We start from the raw sequence: 25,810 nt of genomic DNA, 5'->3' as shown, positions 1-25,810 counted from the left end.
CTTGAAGACCGAGGTCTTTAGAAACAAGTCACTTACTTCGCTGTAAATGTTCTTAAATTGGAACTGAAAATAACTTACAGTTTGGGCTCTACATTTCTTCAAACTCTCACTCTTGAGTGACATCTGATGTCACATTGTTATGAGCCCATCCCCACACAGGGAAGGCTGACGCGCCACCCTTTCTTCAAGGGGAGGGGACACTCCGAGTGCATCAAATGGGCGGAAACAAAGGACAGAGTCTCTTTCCCCTTAAACTTGCACAGGGTGCATTTCTCAGCCTGACCTCCAGATAATCCCTGGATTTAAGATACCACCAGACAGGGAGTCACTTCTCTTAAATCCCTTGTTTCAGGGGCTCAGAGAAAACAGGGTTTGACTTAGGAAGGGTTTATAGTCCTCAAGTTGTGAGTCTTTGATTGGCCAAAGAAGTGTTAATTTGACAAGTGTATTGTTGGCTAGAGGAGAAAATAGTTCCATGTATTTTTCTAACATTTGTTTTGTGTTTCAAGTACAAGGCTGAAGGTCCTCACCAAAGTATCAGCCAGGTCCTTCCGGTAGACATATACCCGACCAGATGCTTCCAGGGATTTGGAAATGGCCAAGTCATTAGGCTGAAGTTCATGCTTTTCTTTATTAAAAAAAAAAAAAGAGTAATTAGAAACACAAGAATAGCAGTAGGCATACAAGATACATCTAAAGAGTGAAACTTGCCAAAGAAAAATATTTAAAAGTAAATAGGATGTAAAGTAGATTTAATTCAGTTAGGCAAAATGACATCAGTGGGACCAAGGACATCACTACTCATTATCCATAAAGTGGAATCCATTTGTGATTCTTTCTTATAATATTTAGTCATTCTTTAGAACATAGAACAGTTTAGGGAAGAAATAAAATTCACTCATAATCCTATCACTCTAAGATATTGGTTAACATTTTGGTATACTTTGGTTCTGATCTTTATGTCAGGGTGTGTGTGTGTGTGTGTGTACATATACATAGAGTTGCAATTATTTATACATACAAATACATACTTATGACAAACACATATATATTTGCAATTATCCCATATGTAGTTTCACATTCTGGTTTGATTATAAGCACTTACCCACTTGCCAAAATAATTTATCTATGTCATGTTTAATTGGTTCCATAAGAGTCCATTATACCATCAGTAATCTTCCTGCTATTGCTGAACATTTAATGTTTTCCAATTTTTTTCTGTCATATAAATTAGATGGCAAGATAATTGCTAAACACTTGCACAGGCCCTGGCACACACAGGGCTTGATAAATGGGATTTATTATTATAGCAGCCATAACATATATTGCTGAAGGCAACATCCTTCTGCATAAATCTTTGGCGGCTTCTAGATGAGTTTCTTAAGATAGATTCCCAGGACTGGAATTATTGGATCAAAGGGAATGAATATTTTTAAAGTTTTTGATGCAAACTGCAAATTGTTTTCCAATTTTTACACTGACCAACACTCACTGATCATTACTTCTGCTAAGTTTGCTATTTTGCTGAAACCAAAAACAGATTTGCAGTTTATCTGGTGTTTCTTGATGAGCAGTGAAGCTGAAATTTTTCATATATTCTTTTTCCATTTTATTACCCTTATTGCAAATTGTTCCAATCCTTTGACCATTTTTCTGCCATTGTTGGAGCTCTCTTATAACACAATAGCCTTCCTCATAGAAAAATGTCCTCCTCCTAACTACAAAACACAGATGGGAATCAACTAAAGTAATACTCAAGTTTATTCCACTGTAATATAATCAGCTTCTCCTAAAGCAGCCCTTCAGTTATCCAGCATGGTTGGGAAATGTGATATTCCACATATCTTTTTCTAGATAACTTAATCAGTTCAAACGCCAAATTTTATTTTGAACATTTCTGCTTAATACAGAGCACACAAATGATAATCTAATATATTCTTTATGGCCCAGCATTATAAAGATCAATAGTGCCGTCATGTCAGGCTGTTGACATTGGAGTAAATGGTCCCACACGGCTGGGCTCTGACGTTCTTCCATCTCCTCCTTCTTTGTTTAACTACAATTTCTTACAACCCTCTGTGTGCCCCTGTATACCTTAAAGCTGAATTTATGAGAGCTATTAACACTTGCTGTGGAATAAAATGCTATGGCTTTCTGATAGTCGTTTTTCCATTTGCTAAGAAGATTTTTCTTTCTTATTTTCGGGTTTGTCACTACACTATAAAAGATTAAAGCTGATAGAATTTTAAGCTCTGAATAATTGAGTAGGTTGCTGTTACTATATACATATACCTACCCTGGGTACAAAACAGCTAGAAACCTACTGAAAGCTTTAAGGGTAACAGTACCAGACCTTTTAGAAAAATCCACAAAACCTACAAATTGCCAATATCTTTAAACTTTTTTGATAAAAAGAAAATAACAGTAGATCTCATTGTTATTTCATTTTGAAGTAGCATTTAAAACATTATTTACTGAAAACTATGTAACTGGACCAAGGAATACATTAAGCTCTGTTTTTTTCCTTCAGAAACACATTATTATTTGGGGGATATTAAGCTGTAGGCAGAAAGAGTCTTTAGCAGACAAAACTACTAGCTGATAGAAAATGAAGGCACATTTCCAAATCTGTGGGATAATTTAAGAGATAAGCTGATAATTCTAGTGATGATTAGCAATGAGTCTATACACATTAAAACGCCACTGCCCACCCTGATGAATCCAATTTAATAGAGTGTAAAAATGGTATTTCATGGCAATCAAATAGATATTGGGTAGTAAAAGAAGCACTCATTAATTTCCAGATTCACCTGTGGCCCTGGGCCAGCCTTCAAAGGAGATGGGTCTCCATTGTGCTACCAAGTTTACTCTGGGTCCTTTCTTCTTCAGCACTTTTGGTCTGAATAAGGACCCAGTGATTACTTTCTGGAGAGGTACTGTCTTGAGAGGCAAATGTTGGTTTTGATGAAGCTTCATATTGTTTAGAATCATTTAATATTTTGGGTCACTTAAAATCAAATGTAAGATACTTTTATCCTATCTCGAATGTCTGAAATATTTTATTCAATATTCAACTACTCTCTGGCTAAAATTCAAGTAATCCACATGTTTCTCAAATCTGTGCTCTGTTTTGCTAGATCATGTTTTCATGGGTGGCACAATGAGGGCCCTGGGAAAGGGAGGAGAGACATTTGTTAGGCCTAGAAAGAAAGGCTATATCTCTTTGCATATGTAATTGACTCGCTTGTAGGACCATTTTACTTGGCCCTGAGTAACAAAGCACTAAAAGCAGTATTCTGTCACAGAACTTTCTGATGTCAAAGTAAATTCTGATATTCTTCTTCTTACTCCAGAACGGTAACAAAGGGCAAACAAGATGGCCTGTTATCAGCTCCTCCTACCCCACCAACTCCCTCTCTGGTTGATTAGTTCACACGGCCCTCCTGTTTTTCAACAACTGATGCTAAGTCACTTTCTTTGTATTTTTCTCAGGGTTAATGAGATATTAAATAAAGATTATGAACCAAAAGGGAGGCCAGTGACACTGAGATCTGGCAGGCTCTGGTGAAACGAAGAGGTCTGTTCAGGTCTGCTCAGGTCGCAGAGATCAATAGTGTCAGCTTGTAATCTGTGTGATCTTATTCAAAACAGACATAACCCATTCTCTGAGGATAAATAAGGCCCAACAGAAGAAAAAGCTATAACCAGGCCTTACTCCCCATGTCCACCTGAAAGAACACTGCCTGTGAGCTTCTGGCTTATTGTGCAGTTTTTATTTCCTTCAGTAGGGAATCTTTAAGTATTAAATTGTCAGCCACCAATATGACTAGTACAAGGCTGTCTTTCTTTTTTCTTCCTAGAGTAATTGCATCCTTTAGCAATTTCCCAAGTTAATTTAAATATGAAAATAAAAGGCTTATCTAGAGTACAAAAATATGAAAAGCTTTATAATATATTTCAAAACACTGCCATGCCTCTCTATTCAGCTCTTGGGGAGGAAATTCGGTATCCAATAGTCCCCAACTGTTGTCATGGAAACACCTCTGGTAGGCAGCTTCCCATTATTATTATGGTCATCCAGCTGCAGACCCAGAAGGGACGCGCTGCACGTTTAGTCTATAAAAATGTCAACTCACTCCTTTTGGAAGAGTGCCAGTGAAAGATGAATATTCAAGGACAGAAAATAATTTACCCCCGGAGAATGTGACGGCCACCAGAGCCAGATCCTCTTCTGCATGCTGGATCTTTTCTGCCACAACTTTCAGGATCTCTTGGGCTGTACTGGAAACTTTCGCTTTCACACTGACGTAGGAGTGCCCCGTTATATACACGTGGCAAAAAACTACAGGAGACAGAAGACTTGTTAGTAAACAGAGAACTGTGGCTCTGAAGTACAGACTTTTCCAAATCCAGGCACCCACCCACCTTCCTGTTCTCATTAGTATAAAACATCCACAACGAGATTTACATATTTATGTATGCGCATGGGCGCCTGCGGCTATATGCATACAAATGTGTATTGGTACACATTGGCTACACATCAGAAGCTGGTGAGCTTCCCTGAGTGGTACTTAGGCTTCCCACACGGTAATGAGACCCACTCACACAAGTGCATGCTGATGGTTGAGACAGCCTGACCACAACTCAGTGGAGTCTGTGGAACATGTACTGTACTTTTGAGCCCCTCTTGGAGGGTTACTGAGATCTCCCAAAGCGGTGTATTAAAACGTCTAACTCATACATTTTTATTTACACTTCTGTTTCTGGAAAGTCACAGTGACCCAGTCAAGAACACTACATTTCATTACCAGAATTCTCATAATCTTAGCTAAAAATCTGTCATTTGCCATGGTTTTTGCGTTCAGCCTTCACGATCATTTAAGAATGACTTCCTGCTCCTCCATCACCCCCATCAAGGTGGTCTCAAATTTAGTTTCCAAATAGAGGTCATATTTCTGGCCATTTTCATTTCCTTTTTATTGTCTGTGGTGCTACTAATTATTACTAAGACTTACTAGCAGGGTGAATGGGTCCTGGAAAAATTATCCTTTATTATTTGATAGCCAGAAACTGTTTTAATAGCAATGGAGATAACTGACACATTATTTGCTTCTTATATCAGCTATTCTGAACAATAAAACACTAGCTTCTTTAGAAAAGGCAGGACAATAATATACTTAGATATACTCTTCTACATTACAACAACAAAAAAAAACCCACGAGTGCAGCTGCTAGAGACATTTCATATACAATTTAAATGGCACCACAAAAATAAACCCAGGAATGTTTTCACCGAAATGCAAATAGAGCAAAAGCCAAACTATGAGTTTATAAGTACAAACCTCAAAATAAACACACCACCAGGGGATACAAACAGTATTTTGGGTTTTTTTGGTTTGGTTGGGTGTGTCCCTAAACCAATAGCAACTAACAAATGGTTGTTTTATATGTGTTCAACAGATTTGTGAGGGACAAAAAGGCTTTTTTTCCTTCCATAAAAAAATGGAATTTTTGAGCAAGGCAAAGATCTGATCTACAAACCACTAAATGTGATGTAAGTTTATAGCTTGCTTAACAAACTGATGAACAAAAAGAGGCCAGGGCCTGGAAATACTCACTCTTCGAAACTCAGCTTGGAAAATCACACAATTAAATTGTAAGACAAATGGGCAAGGAAGGTCAGCAAGGAAGGAATCAGGAGGTATGATCATTGCTCTTCTCCTGGGTCCGGATGTCACGTATGACACAGCAGTACCACCGTGGACCGAGGGCAGCATTATATACAAACAACGTAACAAGACGCATCCTGCTGACAGTTCACTGTGTAAGTGTTCGAGAAGTTGAGCAAATATTAAATGTTCACACTTAGAATTTCAGCACTTACTGAAAGGAGAGTTAAAAGAGGGAGTCTCTGAGTGACAATAGTGTGAATATTTTAATTGCCCTAAGTATTTCCTGGCCCTTGACTCAATCTTTATCCAAACAGGAGAAAACCATTATCTGTTCTGTTACAAAATATTACTGTAGGAAAGCACGCCAGCACCTTCAGGGGACTAAACAAATGTCCCCCCTTCTTCCCGGTGGGTCGTGACCCCTTTGGGCACTGCCGGGCAATGACTGAGGGCTCACTGGCTGTGTAGCACTGCCCGGCAGAGCCTTGCCTTGAAGGAATTTCTATCGCATTTCCTTCCTTTCATTATTCTCTCCAAGATTTCTTCTCTAAATGTGCTTTAGTGGACTTTCCAGTTAGTCAGAGGCAATGGGCTGACAAAGCAGGGAAGACGAGGACACAGAAGGAAAGGCTGTGTTTCCAGCAACTTGGCCCAGCAACCTCTCCCCAAGAATGCAAGAGGCTCGCTCTCTGTAGTCTCCTTTCAAAATTTCCCAAATTAAAAATGTCCTTGGTCCCGGGGACACTGTTATATAACTGACTAAGAAAACTGTAACGCCCAAAGCAAGACAAGAAAAACCGTCATTTTTGATGCTAACGTGCTTGTTAAAGGGGTGTGACAGTTGGAAATGGCTAAAGGCAGGGTGATGTGTGAACGTTGAAGAAAGATGGCGATTAACTGCTACTCCACCTACGCCAAACCCTCCTTAAAATCATACTCACTCTCCTCTGTCTCAGTCACAGTTCCTCTATGCTGGAGCCAGTTCTCCTTAAGACTGAATTGGTGGAAAAGGGCTTTATTCTGTGAGAAGGGAGAAAGAGAACAATGAATGAATGTATTCCTGCCCTTTGGAAAACCACAGCTGTTTACAACATGTTCCAAAAGAGCTAGCCAATTCCCTTTTTTTAAAAAAAATATGGAGTCCACCCATCCAATCTTAGAGGAATAAACTGGGAGTTGCCTCAATTAATGCCTGTGGAGTTAGAGATTCTGAGCAACATGACAGACCCTGGCCAAGGCTAGCATCAGGCAAAAAACCTGATTCCTTGCAACATGCTGGAGAATATCTGGTTAGTACAAACATCCACAGATTCTTCTTCTAAAAATAAACCATCATTTCCCCATCCCAATATCAGCCTTGCTTTTGGATACCGCAATGTAGAGATGGTTTCATACTTCTGCTGTAGTACAATGACTTTCTTAAGGGACATAGGCAAGTTATTCATTATGATTATCCACCTGCTACGTCAGCTTCTACAAAACTTGGGCCTGACACCTCATTTTTCATTCCCTCCCTCAAGTCGAATAGGAAACACACTCATTCTTGCTACCGTATCTCTTTCTGTTGGGCTAAAAAGTGCAAATCTTTTTCTTATATGACTTTTTTACTCTTGTAGTCAAGTTTCTTGCCTGGATGTTTTTTCTTTTATTCATCGACGTTTAAAATTCAATTTTGTATCACTCTGGGGACACTGGGGAAAGTCTGAGATGCCAAAAGGCACCACAAAACTATGCAGAATGTGGGGAAGCCAAGGACACGGGGCTGAATGGAATCTGTACCAGCACAGGGAAACTGAAGTGAAGCAGGAAAGTGTAGGCAGGCTGTAGCCCCAGACTTCCCAGCGGGCTGCGCCCTGTCCTGCCTGAGGCTGTATTCATTTTAACGAGGAAGAAATGTGGAGCCAGGCAAGGCAAGGACTCCAAAAGGGATCACCCCATTTCAGATAGAGAATGCTCTGCCTTACCTTCCTTTGTGGTGAATATTCATCTACAGTGCTGAAAGGATAAGAACGAGAAGTCAGTCCTTGTTCCGAACTCAGAATAATGCAGTTTTAGGCACAGAAGACTAACTTTCAGGCACTGGGTAGAGGCTTTCGCTTTTCCAAAAGAGCAAACACAGTATTCATTAGTTTACTACGTAGAACACACTTGACCTGGGGCTCTGGATTTGACGTGAACAAGGAATAAAAGAAGCTATCTCTTTAACAGTATATTTTGTTTTCTACACACAGAAAGTGAGCATTGAGGGAAGATTGGATTTAAAGCACAAAAATTCTAAGTTTTCTCAGTTAGGGATAGATTTTAGGTGAAATTAGTGTTATTCAGGTAGCTACATATGTCAGCCAAAGTGCATCTTCTCCAGGATGTTTGTATGCGTGGTGGAACCGGAGGACAGTCTGCAAGTTCCCAGCTCAATTATTAGTCCAGAATCTAAAGATATTTCACAATCTTGTATCAAAGAGGCAAGAATATGTCTTATATCATTTTATTTGAATCTATTATTTCCCATTTTTATGTAACTTTTTAATGGGATGTATTACATTCCATTAATACATTTAATGCATGAATTAAAGGTTTCCAACAGTAATAAGGCCTGCCTTACAGCATAGACCAACTTCCAAGTGGTGGATTATTTTGATGGAAATCCTGTCTTTCTTTTTTTGTTTCATCTATTTGTTCATATTTTCATATTAGTCTTAGGCTATCGAAAGGGCAGCAAAATTCACAACATTCATTTTAATATACTGTCCTAACTTGTACTTCATTTCTGATTTTCTAAACGTGTGATTTTCTTGATTGAGGAGTAAGGCCTACATATGAGTTATTTGCTCCCTAAAATTATATAGACATTTAATTTGCAATAGGATCTCCCTTTCCAAAAATAAGTCAGGCTTTAAATCTAAAATCTGTAATCTGGAAGGCCTGAATCAACGTTTTCTACGTATGAGACGTGCATTTGTGACTAATGAAATCTTAACAGAAGTTTTTTACAACTTGACAATAGATATGTTTCATATTTGCTAAATAGAAACTACATTGTAAATCACAGAACAATTTTCCCCTTCATATTAACTTTGCAACTATACCTGAAAACTGAGTAAAGACTTGATGTTTTCATTTGCCAAAATTAATAAGGAGAGTTAGTATAATCAGATAAAGTCCAGTATTGACAATTTGAAAATGACAGATACCTGAGGGATATCGAATAAGCCAAAAGTCATTGAGTAAATGGTTTCCTTTAATCTTTTTACATTGATAAGAAACCTCAGAGAGCCCATAAAATTGAGCTTTTAAAATGCCCATGACTTGCTGGGACCTATTTATAAAATATTTTTTACTATTCCATTAGAGATAGCTATGAGCCCCACAAATTACAAGTGAAATATTTACATTTTGAAAATGAAATGATAATTTGTTAAATGATTATTTTTAGTACCTAGCTTGTCATGGCTCAGTTTGTTTCTCTTGTGTCAAATATGGTTAAAAAAATAGTGAATAAGCTTGATTTAATGTTCACTCATTTTGAGCCATAAAGACAAAATACACAATTTACTAATAGAAAAACAAAAGAATCAAGATGAATCTCCGATTCAAAATGTTCAAAATGAACTTCATAAGACATCCCAAATTCTATCATATTTGCTACTTTCTTTCATTAACTATAATACGGAAAATTAAATACTTACTGACGACGGTGCATTCCAAGTATCTTTTGAAATTCTTTCAATTCTTTTTCAAGTATTGGATATTCATATACATCATCCAGTATGTTCCTGTATATGGTCTTGGGAAAAAAAGAAAAATGGCAGTTGAATAGATTTAATACCCGCTTATTAAGTATTAAGACTCATATAATGGTTAACTTGCCCAGTGAAATAGGTGGAACCCAGACCAATGCAGGGGGTTAACTCAGGTACCAATGAGATCCTGAGTAGGATTACACATCCTAGCCCCTCACTCAACTCACATGGCTTCCTCACAGTTTTTAGGGGCTACAGGTAATGAATTCTGGAAATCTAAAGATCCTTGACCAGCTACTCCAGATTTCCATGCCTATTCTATATTTAAAACAAATGATATCCACATAATCATTTGGAAGGGAAAAAGATCAAAAGAATTAAATTACCGAGTTGTTTTGAAATAACATTAGTTCAGTCAAAGCGTTGTTTAAATATTTTTTAACTGGATGTCGAAATGATATCTGAAGTTTGAATTCAAAGTAATTTCCTTCATGAAAGGCAAAATCAGTTTAGACACTTGACTATTCTGAAATAGAACTCTTCCTTGCTCAAATTCTATTCTACCCCTTCTCTGTGTTAACCGGCATGGCTAATATGGTTTTGGTGGCCAAAGAAATCCAACTGTCTACAAATCATCTGCAGAGATTAATTTTTGTTGAAAACATACTGCAGCCTATTATTGATTAGAAAAATATATCTGTTTATCTAAGTCCAAATGTCAATCTAGGTTAGTATTACAAGTCATTATTGCTTAAAATTTTCAAAATATACTATGTCCTAAAAAGTTTCATAATGTATATATTGTCAATATAGTTTTTAAATGATAAATAATGTTTTATCCAAATCTTGTATGTATGATAATGGTTAGTTCATATTTATAATACATCTCAACACATTAAATAGTATCAAGTTTTGGTATGTGTTTTATTTTACTTTCCATAATTATTTCATTTGCAATCAAACTTCCCATGACTTATATAAAATAACCATAAATTAGTGAATGTAAAATTTGCCCTCCCCGTTTGTTCACAATAAATTGTCTAAAATTAAAAAAACAAATTCTATCTATCTAAGGACTATCAGGCCTCAGAAGCCAAAACAAATTAATACTTCGTTTGAATCACAACTTGAATACTACAAAAAAGTGAATGACTGCAACCTGCAAATGAGATTTTTGAAATGCATAACTGAAAATAAAATCAGTCATTTGGCATCAGAACATCCGGAAGTTGTACAGTACCTTTAAAAACATTTTTGAATGCTCATCTTCATGTAACCAGTCTTTGTACAGAGCAATCCACTGGGAAACGAGATGTAAGACCTTACGTTTTCGACAAGGAACATCTGATGTTTCTTCTTTGCCTTGATACTTCTTAGCAGAATAGGTGCAAATGGTTAAGAAAGCATACTCATTGTTGAAAATACAATATGAAGAAATTCATTTGTTCTTGCTAAAGCACATTTTCTAAAGAATCTACAAGTTCTAAGAATGCAGGAAGAAAAGAACATGTGTAGTGTAGGGAGAGCAAAAGGTGTGCACTGAAGAGCAGAAGTAAACCCCGGGAAATGATATATATACACTCGGTGACGGGCTGTGAAGATAAGGGTTAGATGATGGCACTGACAGCTGCTGACATAGGTCCATAGACAGCATAGGTTTTTAATGCCACCTCAAAGAGATACTAGGTGGCCCATTAATTTCAAGGGTGGCTCTAAGAGATCTGGCCACATTATGATATAGGCAGGCACTGTTTCCACAAAAGTTAGAAGAGAACTAGTCTAGATATTCTTTGATCCTCAGAAATTCACAATAGTGTAAAACCAGTTACTTCTACAGTAGCTCCTGATGAGCAGAGATTTCTGGAGCATAATTTGTGATATTTTTCAAATGCTTGTCTCTAGGAATTTACTTGAAAAAAGGGACGGGCTAAATGTACAAACGTAAGTAGAAACGGCTGCTAATTTTCATGTTCACTGGAATGAAAAACAAAATACAGATAACCTAAATGCTTCAACTATTGAGGATAGTTAACTAAATTATTACATATCCATTTAAGAAGCCATTCTGCAGCCATAAAACTGATGGTCCAGCAGTACATTTACTGACAGAGAACATTCACAATATATTGTTGAGTAGGAAAGCAAGAAAAGAATATGCTAGGATGACCCATTTCTATTAACTGCTTATTTATACAAATAATTCCATTATCTGGAAAGATATACTGAAAGTTAACAGTGGCTTCTCAAGGTAATGAGATTTCAGAGTACATGAATTATTTTTACTATATTTATAAGCATTTCCTAATTTATATACAATGACCACGTGTTAACTATGCTGTTAAAATTATATAAAAATAACAACCTCAAAGGCAATGTGCTTAAAGCCTGAGGAATGAGACAGAAGCTCGGTGTTTTCCAAACCGACCTAGTGTTTTGTCCCCCAAATGATTATTTCTGAGCATCTTGGACACATTGAAACGTTAACTAGGAATAGGAAATTCTCTGATACTAAACACAGGTAGGCTTTGGGGTTGATGGATAGGATTCTGTATTTTTTTCCTGCAAAATAGGAATAAATTCTGTGTCAGGTTTTGTAAGCAATTTAAAGCATAATTCAGTCTCTGACTCCACAACCTGTGAAAATACATTAATGTCACCTGATTTCTTTGATTTCTACCTGTGAAATAAACTCAGGTAAACACACAAAGACTCTGTTAAAATATCTGTTTCTTCTAGTTTTTCTCTTGAAAGGCAAAAATATAGATTTATGACATTATTTCCACTATGCAAATGTCCTTTGCTTCATGTAGCTATCATAGCTTGACTACTATAAAGAAAAAAAAATCTGGAAAATAAAGAAATACTAACAACTTCTTTTTTTTAGGTCAGTATATGTAAGTGAAGAGATGAGCTTTTTACTACAGTTGTGTATACATTCTACAATTGTGGACCTGCAAGAGAAAGCGATTTGGGGTAGGGAAACTTCAACTACTCTTCTTCATTCATAGTTACTAAACATTTATTTGCTTAATTTTGTTCTCCTCCTTACAAGATGAATTTTAAAAAAAGTATTTGCTTATTAAATTTACATTTGTGTTAGTCTGGTGTTCTATATCAGGGTATATTCATTCTTATACATTTTTCCCATGCTACATTATATTGATTTATAAATTTAGCTGGGCGTTTGGGAGGAGAAATAGTGAGAAGGTATTGGGTGAGAGTTACACCTTCAATGTAATGCAGTGAACATCAGCTCACCTAGGGCTGTGAGTTTAAACAGTACTCTTTATGATGATAAAAGCTGAAAGGTATTAAATTCTACCACAATAAAAATATCCATCTAAGATATCCAAACACAGTATGAATCACTCTAATCTACAAATAATGTTCAAAAAATAAAAAATAATTTGGGCTATTTCTTAGAAGGTGATAGTAGTAGGATATATCCTCACTAAGATGTACATCAAAATATCACAGATTAAATATGGATGCCAAATTTTTGTAAGTGGTTTGTATTATTTCATAAGAGGCAGAATCTGCAAATATATCAAAATAGTCATGTAGAGAGACTCGTGGCTTAAAATGTTTGACAATTAGTAAAAAGGCCTCTAAGAATTTGAACTAAATTTTCGTATAAAATGTCTTAGTAAAAGACTTAAAACATGTTTATAGCCAAGTAAAGATTTAGAGAGTCTTCAGGGAAATTCTTTGAGGCATTAAATTGCTCAATGATAATCACAAATAATATTATGATCATATTTATAGTTCAAAGGCATCTAATATGTTATAAATCAAACTGTATAATTTAATGGATGGTAAATTTTTTGGAAATATGTTAGCATTAAAATGTAGAAGAAATTAGCTCTTAGATATTTTTCCAAAGCATTTTTAAAGAAGGAGAAATTGAAAACCTTGTAATTATTGCTAAATTTCCTAGTAACACCCCACTTGGAAGCAGTGGAATAAATCTGTTTTTGAAATTTTCCAAATTCAAAACTAACTAATAATGTTTCAAGATCAGTTTTATGAACGGGTTCTAGAAAGTTTCAAGATATCTTTAGCTTTGCGTGGCCACACAATATAATACAGCACTAAAAAGTGATCACCATTTCTAGTTTATATATTAAGAGAGAGTATGCCATGTATGGAGTTTTAAAGTATTATTTTAAGCCAAAAATGCTCTAAGGTGGGGGAGAAATGTAACAATTATTTAACAGGAAAGGGACATTACCAAGACCATTATCAGGGCTCAATAAAACTTAGGTAAATGACAAAAGAAATTCAACTTCCTAAAAATTTTCACATGGGCTCAATAGAATCTTCAGTTTGGTTTAATAAAAACCTGACAGTTAAAGAAACACTGGAGACTGAGTAAGTTGACTTGCCTTGGCTTTTTGACCTTTCATCTGTTGCATCTCTTCTACTCAGTGTATAAATCATAAAGCTTCCTTAACTGGTTATTAACCTTCTAATCACATCCATTATTCTAAACAGCATGCCTGACAAAGCCCTGAAAAGACAACAGCTGATGCCAGGGGTAATTTAGATCTCCCATGTGGGGGAATGGCTCGTCTCCCCTGGGACACTTGCCCAGAAACATGATATCACATATGTATACTTCCCTGCCCAAGTGGTCTGGCACTCACTGATTGATTATCTTATAAGTTCACTTATTACCAATTCACTCAACCTCTTGACTCTGGGGTTTACCCAGTAGGCCAAATTTGCCCCCAAATTTCTAATAGGTATGAAGAAAACCATAATAAACAGTACAATTTAGAATGTGAAAACAGCAGAGCTGCATTTCGAGGCCCCCCTGTCTATTCCGTCTCATTTCATATTTTACCTTGGATATCACTACATTAATATTGAACATATCCACACTCGATCAGCGGGTTGAGTAAATTAGGAAAGGCAGTTAATTCCTAATGTGAGACATCCGCCTGCCGGGAAGGCGACACAGCATCCTGAAGTTAATGAAGGATATTGCCTCAGCAGCGCCTGGCACAAGTCGTCAGTTGTCATGAAGACAGTGTACGTGAGAAGGAAGTCATCAAGGAGGGTCTCTGCAAAGAAAGGAAAACAAACACTAGGTAAGCAAGGCAGTGATAAGAAGGGCAAGTGCTTATCCAGGCCCCAGAACAGTGTGCACAGTAGAAATATGATAAATGGTGGTGGGAGTGGGAGGGGTTAGGTAGGAGAATTTTAGCCACAAAATACATTATTTATTAAAGATTTTTAAAAGTGCTTACATAAAATGCCTCAAGCAATGAGATATGTATATTTACTGCAAGACTCTAAACATACAACTCTCATCATTCTCCCCGCCCCCAACACATCATTTATATTTGTTGGTAAAGATGTTATGAAAACCCAATGCATAAATCATGTGCTTTTAGAAATAAATTTTGTAATGTTTCTGAGGGATACACTCCAGTCCTACAGGGAATGAAGCCTGCATGTTCTAATAAATTAAGGCTTTCTAAAGCCATTTACCTAAGTCTATGGCAGGAACAATGGATAATAAAACCCAGGTTCCAAGGCCATTCACATTTATCTCTCAACTGTATCTGTAAAAAGTTGGGAATCTGGTGTGTGAAGAGAGACAGAGTTAAATCCAGTGAAAAATGGAGAGCAGGTATAACATATCACACCTTGCTTCCTCCTAATTCCTCTTCTACCTCTTCAACCAACAAGAATAGGTTCCATTTTTATTGCCTCTTTGTCTTGAGTGTTCCTTGAATAGTCCAGCTTATACACAATATGGAACTTTAAACTGGCAAACACTGACCTCCAGTGTAATTTTCAAATCGACAGAAAAGATGTTATGCCGAATACAAAGTCAAGCTTTTGCCATAATGGTCTTTCTCTAGCCTCCTTAACTTGGCATTCATTTTATCACATGATTTAATTTTCATATCTTTTTCATTCTGGACATCCAATTGTTAGTTTTTTTAAATAGTAATAAATGATAAGAATAGTGAGTGAGCCTGTATACTCAGTAGCATTTATACTCTCCAAAATCTGTACACTATAAATGTGTAGGCCGAGAGAATTGCTACAGCTCCATGCTGAAGATGGGAAAAACTCCAGAAGTTTTAGAAATAACCTGTAACATTTACTTTAAAAGTTGATCAATGCGAAACAATAAGGCTATGTTTATGGACACAGAACTCCGATAAAAGCGGTTGTGGGTGACTCTACAGTCCTCTGTCAGCTTCAGGGGTTCACTTATTTCTATGGCTTGTTTATGTCGCAGAAGTCAAGCTAATCCTGATCTACGCAGGTAAGTGGTTGTAAATGGTAATATTTAACAACAACTAAAAAAAAAAAAAAAAAAGAAGGGTATTAAGGGAATTGTTTTTCAAAGATATTTATTTTTAGATAAGTAATACTCCTTCTTAAAAAATAAATTTGACAAATGGCACCTAAAATGTAAAATAAGCCTAAACGTATAATGTTACATCACACTGCAATATGTGAACAGTCACTGGTCTCACTCACTATTACTCTTTGGCAAAAGCAAGTTCTCAAACAGATGGGCCTGGCCCTTGCTGGGCACAAATGAAGTCCAGAACAAGAAAATTGTGGGAATGTGGCTGGTCGGACAATTTAATGTGAGGGGACATGCACGGCCTCCATTCATAGAAGAGCTAGGCGCTTTCTACTAGTCTCTTACAAAAGTTTCCAAGCTAGGCACAAAAAGGCAGGAGAAGCTTTATTCTAAGATCTGCCCCAAAACTAGTTAACCAGGCAGCACAAATTTATCACTGGTCATCCTAACAAAAACTTTGGGATATACATTTGAAACTGTGCATGTTTTTCATTCCCGGTTTTTACACAGTTGAAATTAAAGTCAAACAATGGTAAAATGTCTGAATCCCTAAGTTTTGGAACACGATTTGAGACCGATCCCGCCGGGATGCTACTGAACAGCAACGTTCACAAATTGTAACACTTCTCTGTACTAAATATAACTGATGAAAATCCGCAACTTCTCTGGTCTGATTAGAAACTGATTTTTTTGTTTTTGTTGTTTTGTACATTCAGTGTTAGATACACGCAGCAAGGAGCACAGAGTAGCACAGAATCTATTTTAGGGTTTTCAATAGCCCCTTATGGCTTGAAGCCAACGATGTACAGAAACCACTGGGTGACAGTGCTGAGAACCCTACATGTTCAGCATTTAAAATGCTTGCTGTGACATTCAGTTTCAGACTCTTCGGGATGTTCTAACACTTAGCTAATTTAATGAGGTTGGGATGATTCTCTAATCAACAGTTACTCCATTAGTAGCTGAGATTAAAAAGAACACCATTAACTTTGACATAACCAGTCATTCCATTCTGGAACAGCCTTAGATAATGAACTGAGTGACTGTGAGAGTCTGGTTGGATAGTGGCAAAACAATTTGGCATTCAATTAAATTAATCAGCTCACATATGACAATATTTTGTTAAGGGCTTTGACCCAGAAATGCTTATTTTCCCCACAGCTACTACCATATTTAATATTCAATGCATTTACCTAATTATCTCTCTGCCATAGAAATATTAATTAGAGAAGAACAATAAGGCTACATGAAAACATCTCCAGCTAAAATCCTAATGACCAGAATAGCTAAAAGTTGTTACGAATCGAATAGATTCCCAACACTCCTCACTCAAATTTTCACTATTTAACTACCACATTATTCTGAAATTTTTCTCTCTTTCAAGAGCTTTCCTTTATTCTTTTTCAGCACTGGCATTTTTTTTTTTTGATGCACATGAAAGCAATTGTGTGATATCATCAAAATGACACACTTCAAACAAAAGAGCATTTTATAATAGCCATGCTTCAAAAAAGGCTGTCCCACTGGTATTTAAAGATATTTTTAGAACCACGATGGCTATACCAATGATCCCCTGAAGACTATTAACCAACAATAGCCATTTAGGGAGACTAGCAAATCCACTGGCATCCACATTAAAACACTATAATTATCTATTATATTATATAGTGCTTAATTAATAGTAATTTAAAGCCAGGCAGAAAGGCACTTTTGTGTATAAAAGCATCGTTCATTTAAATACATTCATAGTTGCCATATACACTAACATTCTGAATAAAAAGATGGATTCATTTTGATTTCTAACTCTGTGATTACCTAGGCATTAATATACAAAAATCTTTTCTTTGAAATTCTATTCATTAAATCAATCACTAAATCTAATCTCAAGTTCTTGGCTCATCACTGACAAAACTATTCAGCCATCCTTTTGGGAATATGCCCTCCTCCTCCCCACCCCAAAAACATAATTTAGTGGTAGTTGCTTTTTAAAATATAGGAAGTATTCTTGCAGTGTAAAAGTAACATGTGGATGACAATCAAAACAGGAAGGCAAATACTATTACAGTTTTAAGTACTATGTAACTTGAAATAAAATATTTCAATGTGCAGTCAAAACCAGGAGCCTTGATAGAAATGGCTCTAAAATTGTGTCTATAACTAGCCATAACGATGTTAATACAGGACTCTTCCCTATCATCTGTTACTGTTTTCATTTTAACTCATACGAAAAGAATTGTCTATTTTTATTTGATTTTACTTGAATATATTTTCTTTTGTATAAATTAAAATATTTTTTAAGTCTTATTTTAAGTGCATCGAGCACTAAAAGTTTCCATTTTTATATTTGCAAAACACAAGTGTTTCTAGAGCATCCTAGAGTTGTGTCAAGGTGGAATAGTACAGATCCTTTTTATAGGGTTCTGTTACATAAATGTAATCAGATTAGAGGGACTGATCTAAATGTATCCAAACAGTCTAAGCTTAACGCTTTTTCTTTTTTCAAAAAAGAAAAAAACAAAAACATAAAAACAAACCCTGAAGTCTAGCAATCATAAGGAGTATTTAGGAGCCATTAGAGAAATCTACTTGAGTTATTTTTCAACACTCATAAACAAAATGCAGTGCAATAATGAAACCACTCATCTGTTAAAGTGAAGAAATCACCAAGAAAGCAAATGAAAAGAATTGGACAGACAACTGCCTATAGTAGCTATTTCATCTAAGTATGGTGATGTGAATAGTCAACATTTCTGTACTAACTCATATTCCCTAAAGTACTGTCAGCAGTTTTGTTTCACCTGCATTTCTACCTCAGAGGCAATGGAATTTACGGCACTCTAAAATATGTACTACTTAACCTTGATTTCAAGGAGCCGAGAAAAGCTTTGTACTTGAAAGGGCCCATTTCTGGCCCTGGAATGTTACAACTTAACCATTATTTTTTGAGATGCAGTGCCAAAATGTACCATGTAATTTGATTAAGCACACACATAAAAAAATGTAATGTTCATGTTTGAATCACAGGTTAAAGTGCTATGCCGTTAAAAGCTATGCTTTTTCAGTGCACTTTATATTTCTGAAAGCAGTGTTAGTGACCTCCAGTGCAGCTGTTTACCACAGCGTTTAAATTCGCTCAATTCCTGCATAGTATTACAATTTCACCAGAGGATTGCTTAGCCATTGTAAAACTATTTTACTTTTCGGTATTGGTTTCCCAAGAAATGCTTATTCATCTAATGCTGTTTCCATAGCAAACCTTAACAGTCACCCCTTTAATGATAGGAACTTGTGACAGACAGGGCTTGCGTGGCACTCTTCAAATAATAAAATTTGTTTTCATTTCAACTTGTAAAATTTGGTTTTGGAATCCCATCATTCTTTCTTTAGGAAAGAATTATTTGAATAGAGCAGGTATTAGGTTCTTAGCTACATTCCATTCCACCTCTGCCTTTTTAAAATGTCACGAGAAGGAGCGTGGAGTAATAAACGCAGTGCTTGCCTACCTTCTCCACACACACAGTCATGTTTGCAGGTCCTGCTGGCATTAAGAGAGGTGACAGCCCCATGAGCTCCTGTTGTCCCAGCCCCATTAGCTGCTCTCAGCGGCTCGGCACAATTATAACACTTTTGTGGCTCATGCGTGGGTCTGCCACGCCTGCTGGGCAGCTCTGAAAACCGTGTAGAATGCAAAGGAACTCAGAGAGCTGGCATTCTACCTGGGTAGCCTCAGACATGTATGTCACCTCTGTGGGCCTTAGTTAAATCACCTGTAAAACGAATATCATAGCCACACAGAGCAGAATTGTAGTCAGGATTAAACAGTCTATCTAAAGCATCTGCCAGAGAACCTGGCATATGTCAGGCACTCGATAAATACTGCCTGTTCTTTATTTTCCTAAAAGAAAATTTAAATCCTGTCCCAATTCTTAAAGTGCCACCTATCAACCAACAAACACTGAGTATTAAGAACTGACTGATATAAGGCATTTGGCAAGAGGTTGGGGGTTGAGATACAGAAAAGCACTAGAGTGATCCATGGCTTCAAGCTATTAATCAGAGAGCGAAGACATACATCCCCATGAAATGCACTAAGTAGGGCAACATTTCGACTGAGCGGCACCCACCATAACGTCAGGGGAGGAAGGGCAGGCTTCCAGGGAGGGATTTACCAGACAGGTGGCACGTGAGAGGACCCCTGAACTTCTAAGAAGATTTGGTGGAGAAAGAGGAGAAGTAAATGTGAGTAAAGGAGTGCAGGTGCATGTGTCTGTGGCTGAGTCACAAACACGTGGCCTTGGGGCCTTGTTGAGTCCTTGAAAGATATTTTTTGTTCGATGATAATATTTAAATCAGAAGATCTGGCAACACCAGGCCTCCATTTCAGTGGTTAGCCACAGCTTAGCGCTGAATTGATCTTTTTATGCAAGGTGCATGTTCCAGTTTATCACAGTTCTGACCTGGTTGGCTTCACTTATTCATATTAACTGTCTGTGGACATGCGAATTTTAAGTCTTGGTCTATGGCACAGTTGTGAAACAGTAATGGAAGAGATCACATGGTATAACTGAAAAGCCAAGCTAGAAAGTAGGCTGGTACCAATTCCTAGAGGGACTCTGAGCACCACGCTAAGGAGCCTGGGTGGGGCTCCTTCTATAGGAAAAGGGAAGTGAATGGAGATTTCCAAGGTGAGAAGTGAGAAGAGATACAGATTATGCTTGCTGCGTCAAGGAAGTCAGACTGGATAAAGGAAGAATGAGAGGGAGGATGTGTTTCCTTTTAAGCACCTTGAGCCTGGGTTCCCTGGGTTTAAGTAATGCTAGTGGGCAAAAATTTCAAAGACCAGAGTTTGTTAAAGAGGCTGCATGATTCCAGGAGCTACTGTATAAAGAGGATGGCTGGAAACATAAATTCTCAGATACAATCCCGGAAAGATGGGAGCAGTGTTCTGAGGGTTGAGCTGGGGTGGGTGCTCACATCTGGGCAATGGTAGGAGAAAGGTGAGTTAAGGAAGAGGAGAGAAAAGAAAGAGAAAAATGAGAATTGGGAGACACGAACAAAAAAGAAGAACTAGAAAAAGAGAGCAGATTGTAAGTGTCAAAAGTTGTTGGAAGGATATTCATGAGCCTAGGTATTCAAAGGCCATTGGATTTGGTGTGTGGATGGGTCCCTGGTCTGATGGCTTCAGAGTGATGCCCCTTGGTAACTGGTAGAGCCATAGTCTAGTTACACTAAAAGGAACTAAGGATATTCTGATAATCAGTTCTCACACTATCTATCATAGTGTTTTTCCCCAAGACTCTTCTTGCAGTTGTATAGCTCATTGATTAGTAATAGCAGTTGCTCTCCCAAATGAGCCAGGAGGAAAAATGTCTTCATAATCAATGAAAGTATCATGTTATTTAACAGTATAGATTAGAACATGGAAATTCTCATGGGTATGAATGTTTCAATACCAATCTTCCAGCATCTACCAACAAAAATTAATATGTGGTTATGAGATTCACTCAGTTCCTCCATCTCGTATAATTAACATCACATAATGCATTCCTAGAATACAAACTGTGTTCCTAAGTGCTTGTCAATTAAACATTCTAAAATTTCATGAAACAAAGAAAAAATAATTTAAACATTAAACCTTAAATAAGTCTGTGGCATGGTTATTTTAAGCAGTAACTCTAATACTTGAATCAACCTCCCAAGCACCAAGAAGAATGTCTACGATCAGCTTTCTTCTAAAACTAGAAATATATCATGATTCTGAATGCTCATTTTCTCCTGATCATTGTGAATCATTAGCACTAAATTTCAGACCAGTAAAATTTTATGTATTTATTTTTGTCTCTGGTTAACAGAAACTCTAGGGATACTAAAGAGGAGTTATTTTCCTTAAAGTTTAGCAAAGGAGAGTCAATTGCCTATTTTAAAGCCAAGAATCAGTATGATAGCTCGATATATTAAAGATAAAAAGATATTCTACAAACTTACTAATTTAAAGTAAATGCAACTAGGGCTCTTTGTAAACAATTTGGTGCAAGATCTTACACAAACTGAAAACTTCCAATACAGGAAAATTTAATCTACTGCTTATGTTTAAAAATATTTCTAGTACAAATATTTCAACTAATGACTGACAGCAGTCATGCCTTTGTGTTCTGGTTTCCAGCACGGTAATTAGAGTTCTTTTCAATAACACATAGCTGCTTTCTTTCTCACACGGGTGAAAGGGAGACTTGTGGTTTAGGGTCACAAAGAAAGGTTTGGTAGCAACCAATGACAGAACACCTATAACTTAACGATTGAGCTCTATGCTCTCTGCCATGAAGAAAACAAAGTTTTAACACAAGGCCTCAACTTCTGTAGGGGTTTGGAATTTGATTGGGGAGATCACAAAATGACCATAGAAAGCAGCCTACAAACCCAGGCTGATAAATTTCCCATTCATGTGAATATCTGAGCAAACCTCCACAGGCCAAGCCCTGCCTACTGCCACAACCCAACACACGTTTTACCCTTAGAGAGCCCCAAATTTGCTTTGTACCACCCCTATTTCTTACTGTGTACCAGGAAGTTTTGGTGGTGGTTTTGGTGGCAATGAGAAAAGTAGGGAAGACAGTAGCTACTCTATTTGAAAATAACCACCCAGTGGCCCTTTATTGAACATACACTATGTTCTGTACCGTGAGCTTTACCCCCATCATCTGTTCTCCTCACATGCGCCCTAGGAGGTCAGTCTCATTTTCTCTTTTGCAGGATGATGACACTGAGACTGAGACAAGGAGAATAACCACCTAATTATCGCAATTTAATGTCAAAAGGGGCCTAGGTCCCAAGGTGGGCTGAGCCCCAGCTCTGGCTCTTTCACTGTACTGTGCTCCCCTGAGGGTGTGGACCCTCAGTCCATCCTGGGGTGGGGGTGGGGAGGAGGGAGTGCAGGAAAGCCACAGAATCCTGGGTTTGGACAGAGAGAAGTGCCATAGATATGGGAACTTGGCCTGTTTATTGGCCTTGAGTTGCCAAAGACGCCCCTTTGAAGTCATTTTCCACCGAGGTGCCCACGTGCTGAAGTTCCTTTATTCCTCCTCAAATTTTATTTTGTTTTTATTTTCTATCGAAAACCTGGCAATAGCAAATAGCTATAAGAGATGGGTCAATTTCTCTTCTAAAGGTAGAACAGACAGGCCCATGGAAGGATTTCAATAGAAGCATTCATAATGTTTCAAGATGTGTTTCAAGATGAAGTTTCAAGATGTGTTAATGGTCAAGTATACATATTTATATTTTTAAAAACTGAATTGTATAGGTAGATACTTAAATATTTTTTTTAAAAGGACTAACTATAAATTTCTTTCTTTCCTTCTAGATAAATGTCTCCCTATTAAATACTATGGGCATGGAAAATCATCAGTCACATTATATTTTGTTCATAGGTTCCTAAATCAAAAGAATTAAACTTACATGTCAAAGTCTTGGCTGTCCTTCAATTCAGTTATCATCTATGACTTTAAGCCCAACATTTGTGTAAAAAGTCCATTAAACATGTGTCAGCTACCATTGGCCAAGATATTTTTGCCTTTTGGCTAAAGGTGCTCAAACCAACTCCTTGTCTCAAATGGCTCTAATGTACCAGTGTTGTTTTGTTTTAAAATAGGTTTGCTACTCACATACCTAAGAATACCCTTAGGCTTTTCTCTTAGTATTGAAATCACATGATTCATGGTATGTTGATCCACAGAGAAGTTATGTAATAGGCACATGTGAGTTCTGAAATATCGCCAAGGTTATAATAATTACATACAATTATATACTATAAGCTACTTTTAGAAGAACAAATTTAATTTGTGTTGTTAAAACTTCTTTGAAACCATCATATGTGAAATATTCCTTAGTATATGTTTAACTTATTTTATAAAAAATATTTCTAACAACTCATAGGGAAAATTTTGGAGTGAAAGACATAGAATTCTCAAACATGAATTCACTGGCTCAAATTGGACACAAGAAAGGTACTTACAGTTAAGTAAATCTTGTATGCCAAGAATACATGAAATTATTGTCAATATTCATGTGTTGAGAAAAATATAAGAGCTAATCCAAATCACTTTAGAGTCTTCATAAATTGTTATATAATGCTTTAAATCACAATATATTTATATATTTTTTGAAGAGACAGAAATATATAATTACGGCTTAAGGTGTAAAGTATCAAAACAAACCAACATAAGTGTCCATTTATAAAATTACATGGCATTTTCCTTTTCTTTAGGAATCAAACTGTGATTTTTCTTGGCTATAGTGTTCCCCACGTATTTTAACACCAAACCAAACAATATATTTCCCAGCTCACTTGCAGCTAGATGTGGCCACACCTAAGTTTTGGTCCCTGAGATAACAGCAGAAACCACGTGTGGTGAATAGGTGTGTTCATCTTGACTTAACTCCATTGGACTACCTGGACTATACTCTAACTAGCATTCATCTGGGTTCGTGAGACGAGCCATCTTGGTTCATCAGATTCTAGGGACACTTAGCAAAGAGCTAGAAGGATTCTCAGTCCTGGCTGATTTCAGAGTGGCTTTGCCAGCTCTGAACTACATTTCTCTATTTTTATTTTCACTTGAGAGAGAAGGATATTTATAACCTTGTTTAAGTCACTGGCAAGAGTTTTTCTGTTATACGCAGCCATACCTCAATACAAATGATATACACACACAGAACATTTTTAGGAACTCAACACGTGATCAGTCAATGTGATCTGGTTCTCAAGTTTCTCAGTTAGCAAAAGAAGGAAAAGTTTATTTAAGGAGAGAAAAGGATTGTGAACTTATCCTGCTCTCACTACTGTGGATTCTAGAATGTGCTGATGAAGACACATTTGCTTTGCATGTTTTTGGTTATTTTTTAAAAGAACAAACACCCTCAATCTCCTCCCTGGGGTGATTGTTAAATAGTGTAAATTGTCATAATAATTCTGAGATGTGCATTTGCGTTATGCCAATCCGCACTGGTAGAACCTGAGCTTGCGAAAATATTTCAGAAAAGTCAGCAGTGGTAAATGAAAATGGCTTGTGATACCTTCCAATTTAGACCAAACTGAACCAAGACACAAGAGGCCACATTTTATGTGACCAACTCTGGGGAAAAGATCCGAAATTAGGATGAAAATATCTTCACTCTATTCTTTTTTTTTTCTTAACAAAACACATGACATAGATTTACAATATCTGTAAGCCTACTACCCAAAAACAAAACATGTGGTATCAAGCTAGACAGGAAGAAAATTTAAGGGGGAAAAAAATTCTAACTCACTGAGTACTATGTAAATGCTCTTCAAAATAAGTATATTTAAGGCACATTGAAAGGGATATAATACAAAGGAAAATACCAGATGCTTTAATATTAGAACTACTATCTATCATGAACCCTGCTACATACACCCATTCACCTAAAACTACGACCATTTTTAGACTGAGAATTTAAGTAGAAATATCCAGCCAGGTACGCAATGGGCAATTTTAATTTGTACTTTTCATCTTCACACTAAATCAAGCTAATCCAGAATTAAACAATTTAAAAATTAAAAGATTCACCAAATATCCTGCATGCTGAGCACAAACAAGAGTGGTAATTTGGAAACACAAATAGATACAGAATTGCTCTGAAAATAATTTTCTGTCACTATGTTGATTACAACAGGATATTTGGGGGATTACGACAAGATATTTTAGTTTTCCACACTGTCTGCTCACCCACATTTAACAATTCTGTCTAATTTCATATTTATTTCTGAGATTTGGGGGAAGGACTGCCAGCCAAGTAGCAGCCTTAAGTAGAAGGCAAAAAGCTGCAAACAGAATGAAAAGAATGGTTTCAATTGTAGAGCAAGAAAGCCCCAAGGGCAGAAAATGAGGATAATGGGAAATGAGAGAGAAGGTTATAAAGAGAAAGACTGCAAAATGAAATGAGGAAAAGCTTAATTATAGGTAAGTTAAAGGCAAAAATTCTCCCACTTGAAGATATCTATCCCTTTAGACATGTGCTTGTCAAGTACAGCAATTCTGTGGCAT

The 25,810-nt window shown here is 36.8% G+C and overlaps 1 protein-coding gene across 4 annotated transcripts in view; it reads right to left on the bottom strand.

Moving 5' to 3' along the window:
- RAPGEF5 (Rap guanine nucleotide exchange factor 5) overlaps positions 1-25,810 on the bottom strand; it is a 207,182-nt gene that overhangs the window by 31,856 nt on the left and 149,516 nt on the right. For all 4 annotated transcript variants that reach the window (XM_081080277.1, XM_081080278.1, XM_081080279.1 and 1 more), the window contains 7 exons: positions 14,400-14,478; positions 10,653-10,797; positions 9,359-9,456; positions 7,637-7,667; positions 6,614-6,692; positions 4,193-4,342; positions 531-628 (listed from right to left, as the gene is read on the bottom strand). In XM_081080277.1, coding sequence (XP_080936403.1) covers positions 531-628; positions 4,193-4,342; positions 6,614-6,692; positions 7,637-7,667; positions 9,359-9,456; positions 10,653-10,797; positions 14,400-14,478 — 680 coding nt within the window. The remainder of the gene's footprint in view (positions 1-530; positions 629-4,192; positions 4,343-6,613; positions 6,693-7,636; positions 7,668-9,358; positions 9,457-10,652; positions 10,798-14,399; positions 14,479-25,810) is intronic.

This window comes from Rhinolophus hipposideros (genome assembly GCF_964194185.1).
Source record: "Rhinolophus hipposideros genome assembly, chromosome: 18".
Taxonomy (NCBI): domain Eukaryota; kingdom Metazoa; phylum Chordata; class Mammalia; order Chiroptera; family Rhinolophidae; genus Rhinolophus; species Rhinolophus hipposideros.
Note: the sequence above shows the minus strand (reverse complement) of the source record. Positions and strands in the feature narration are given on the sequence as shown.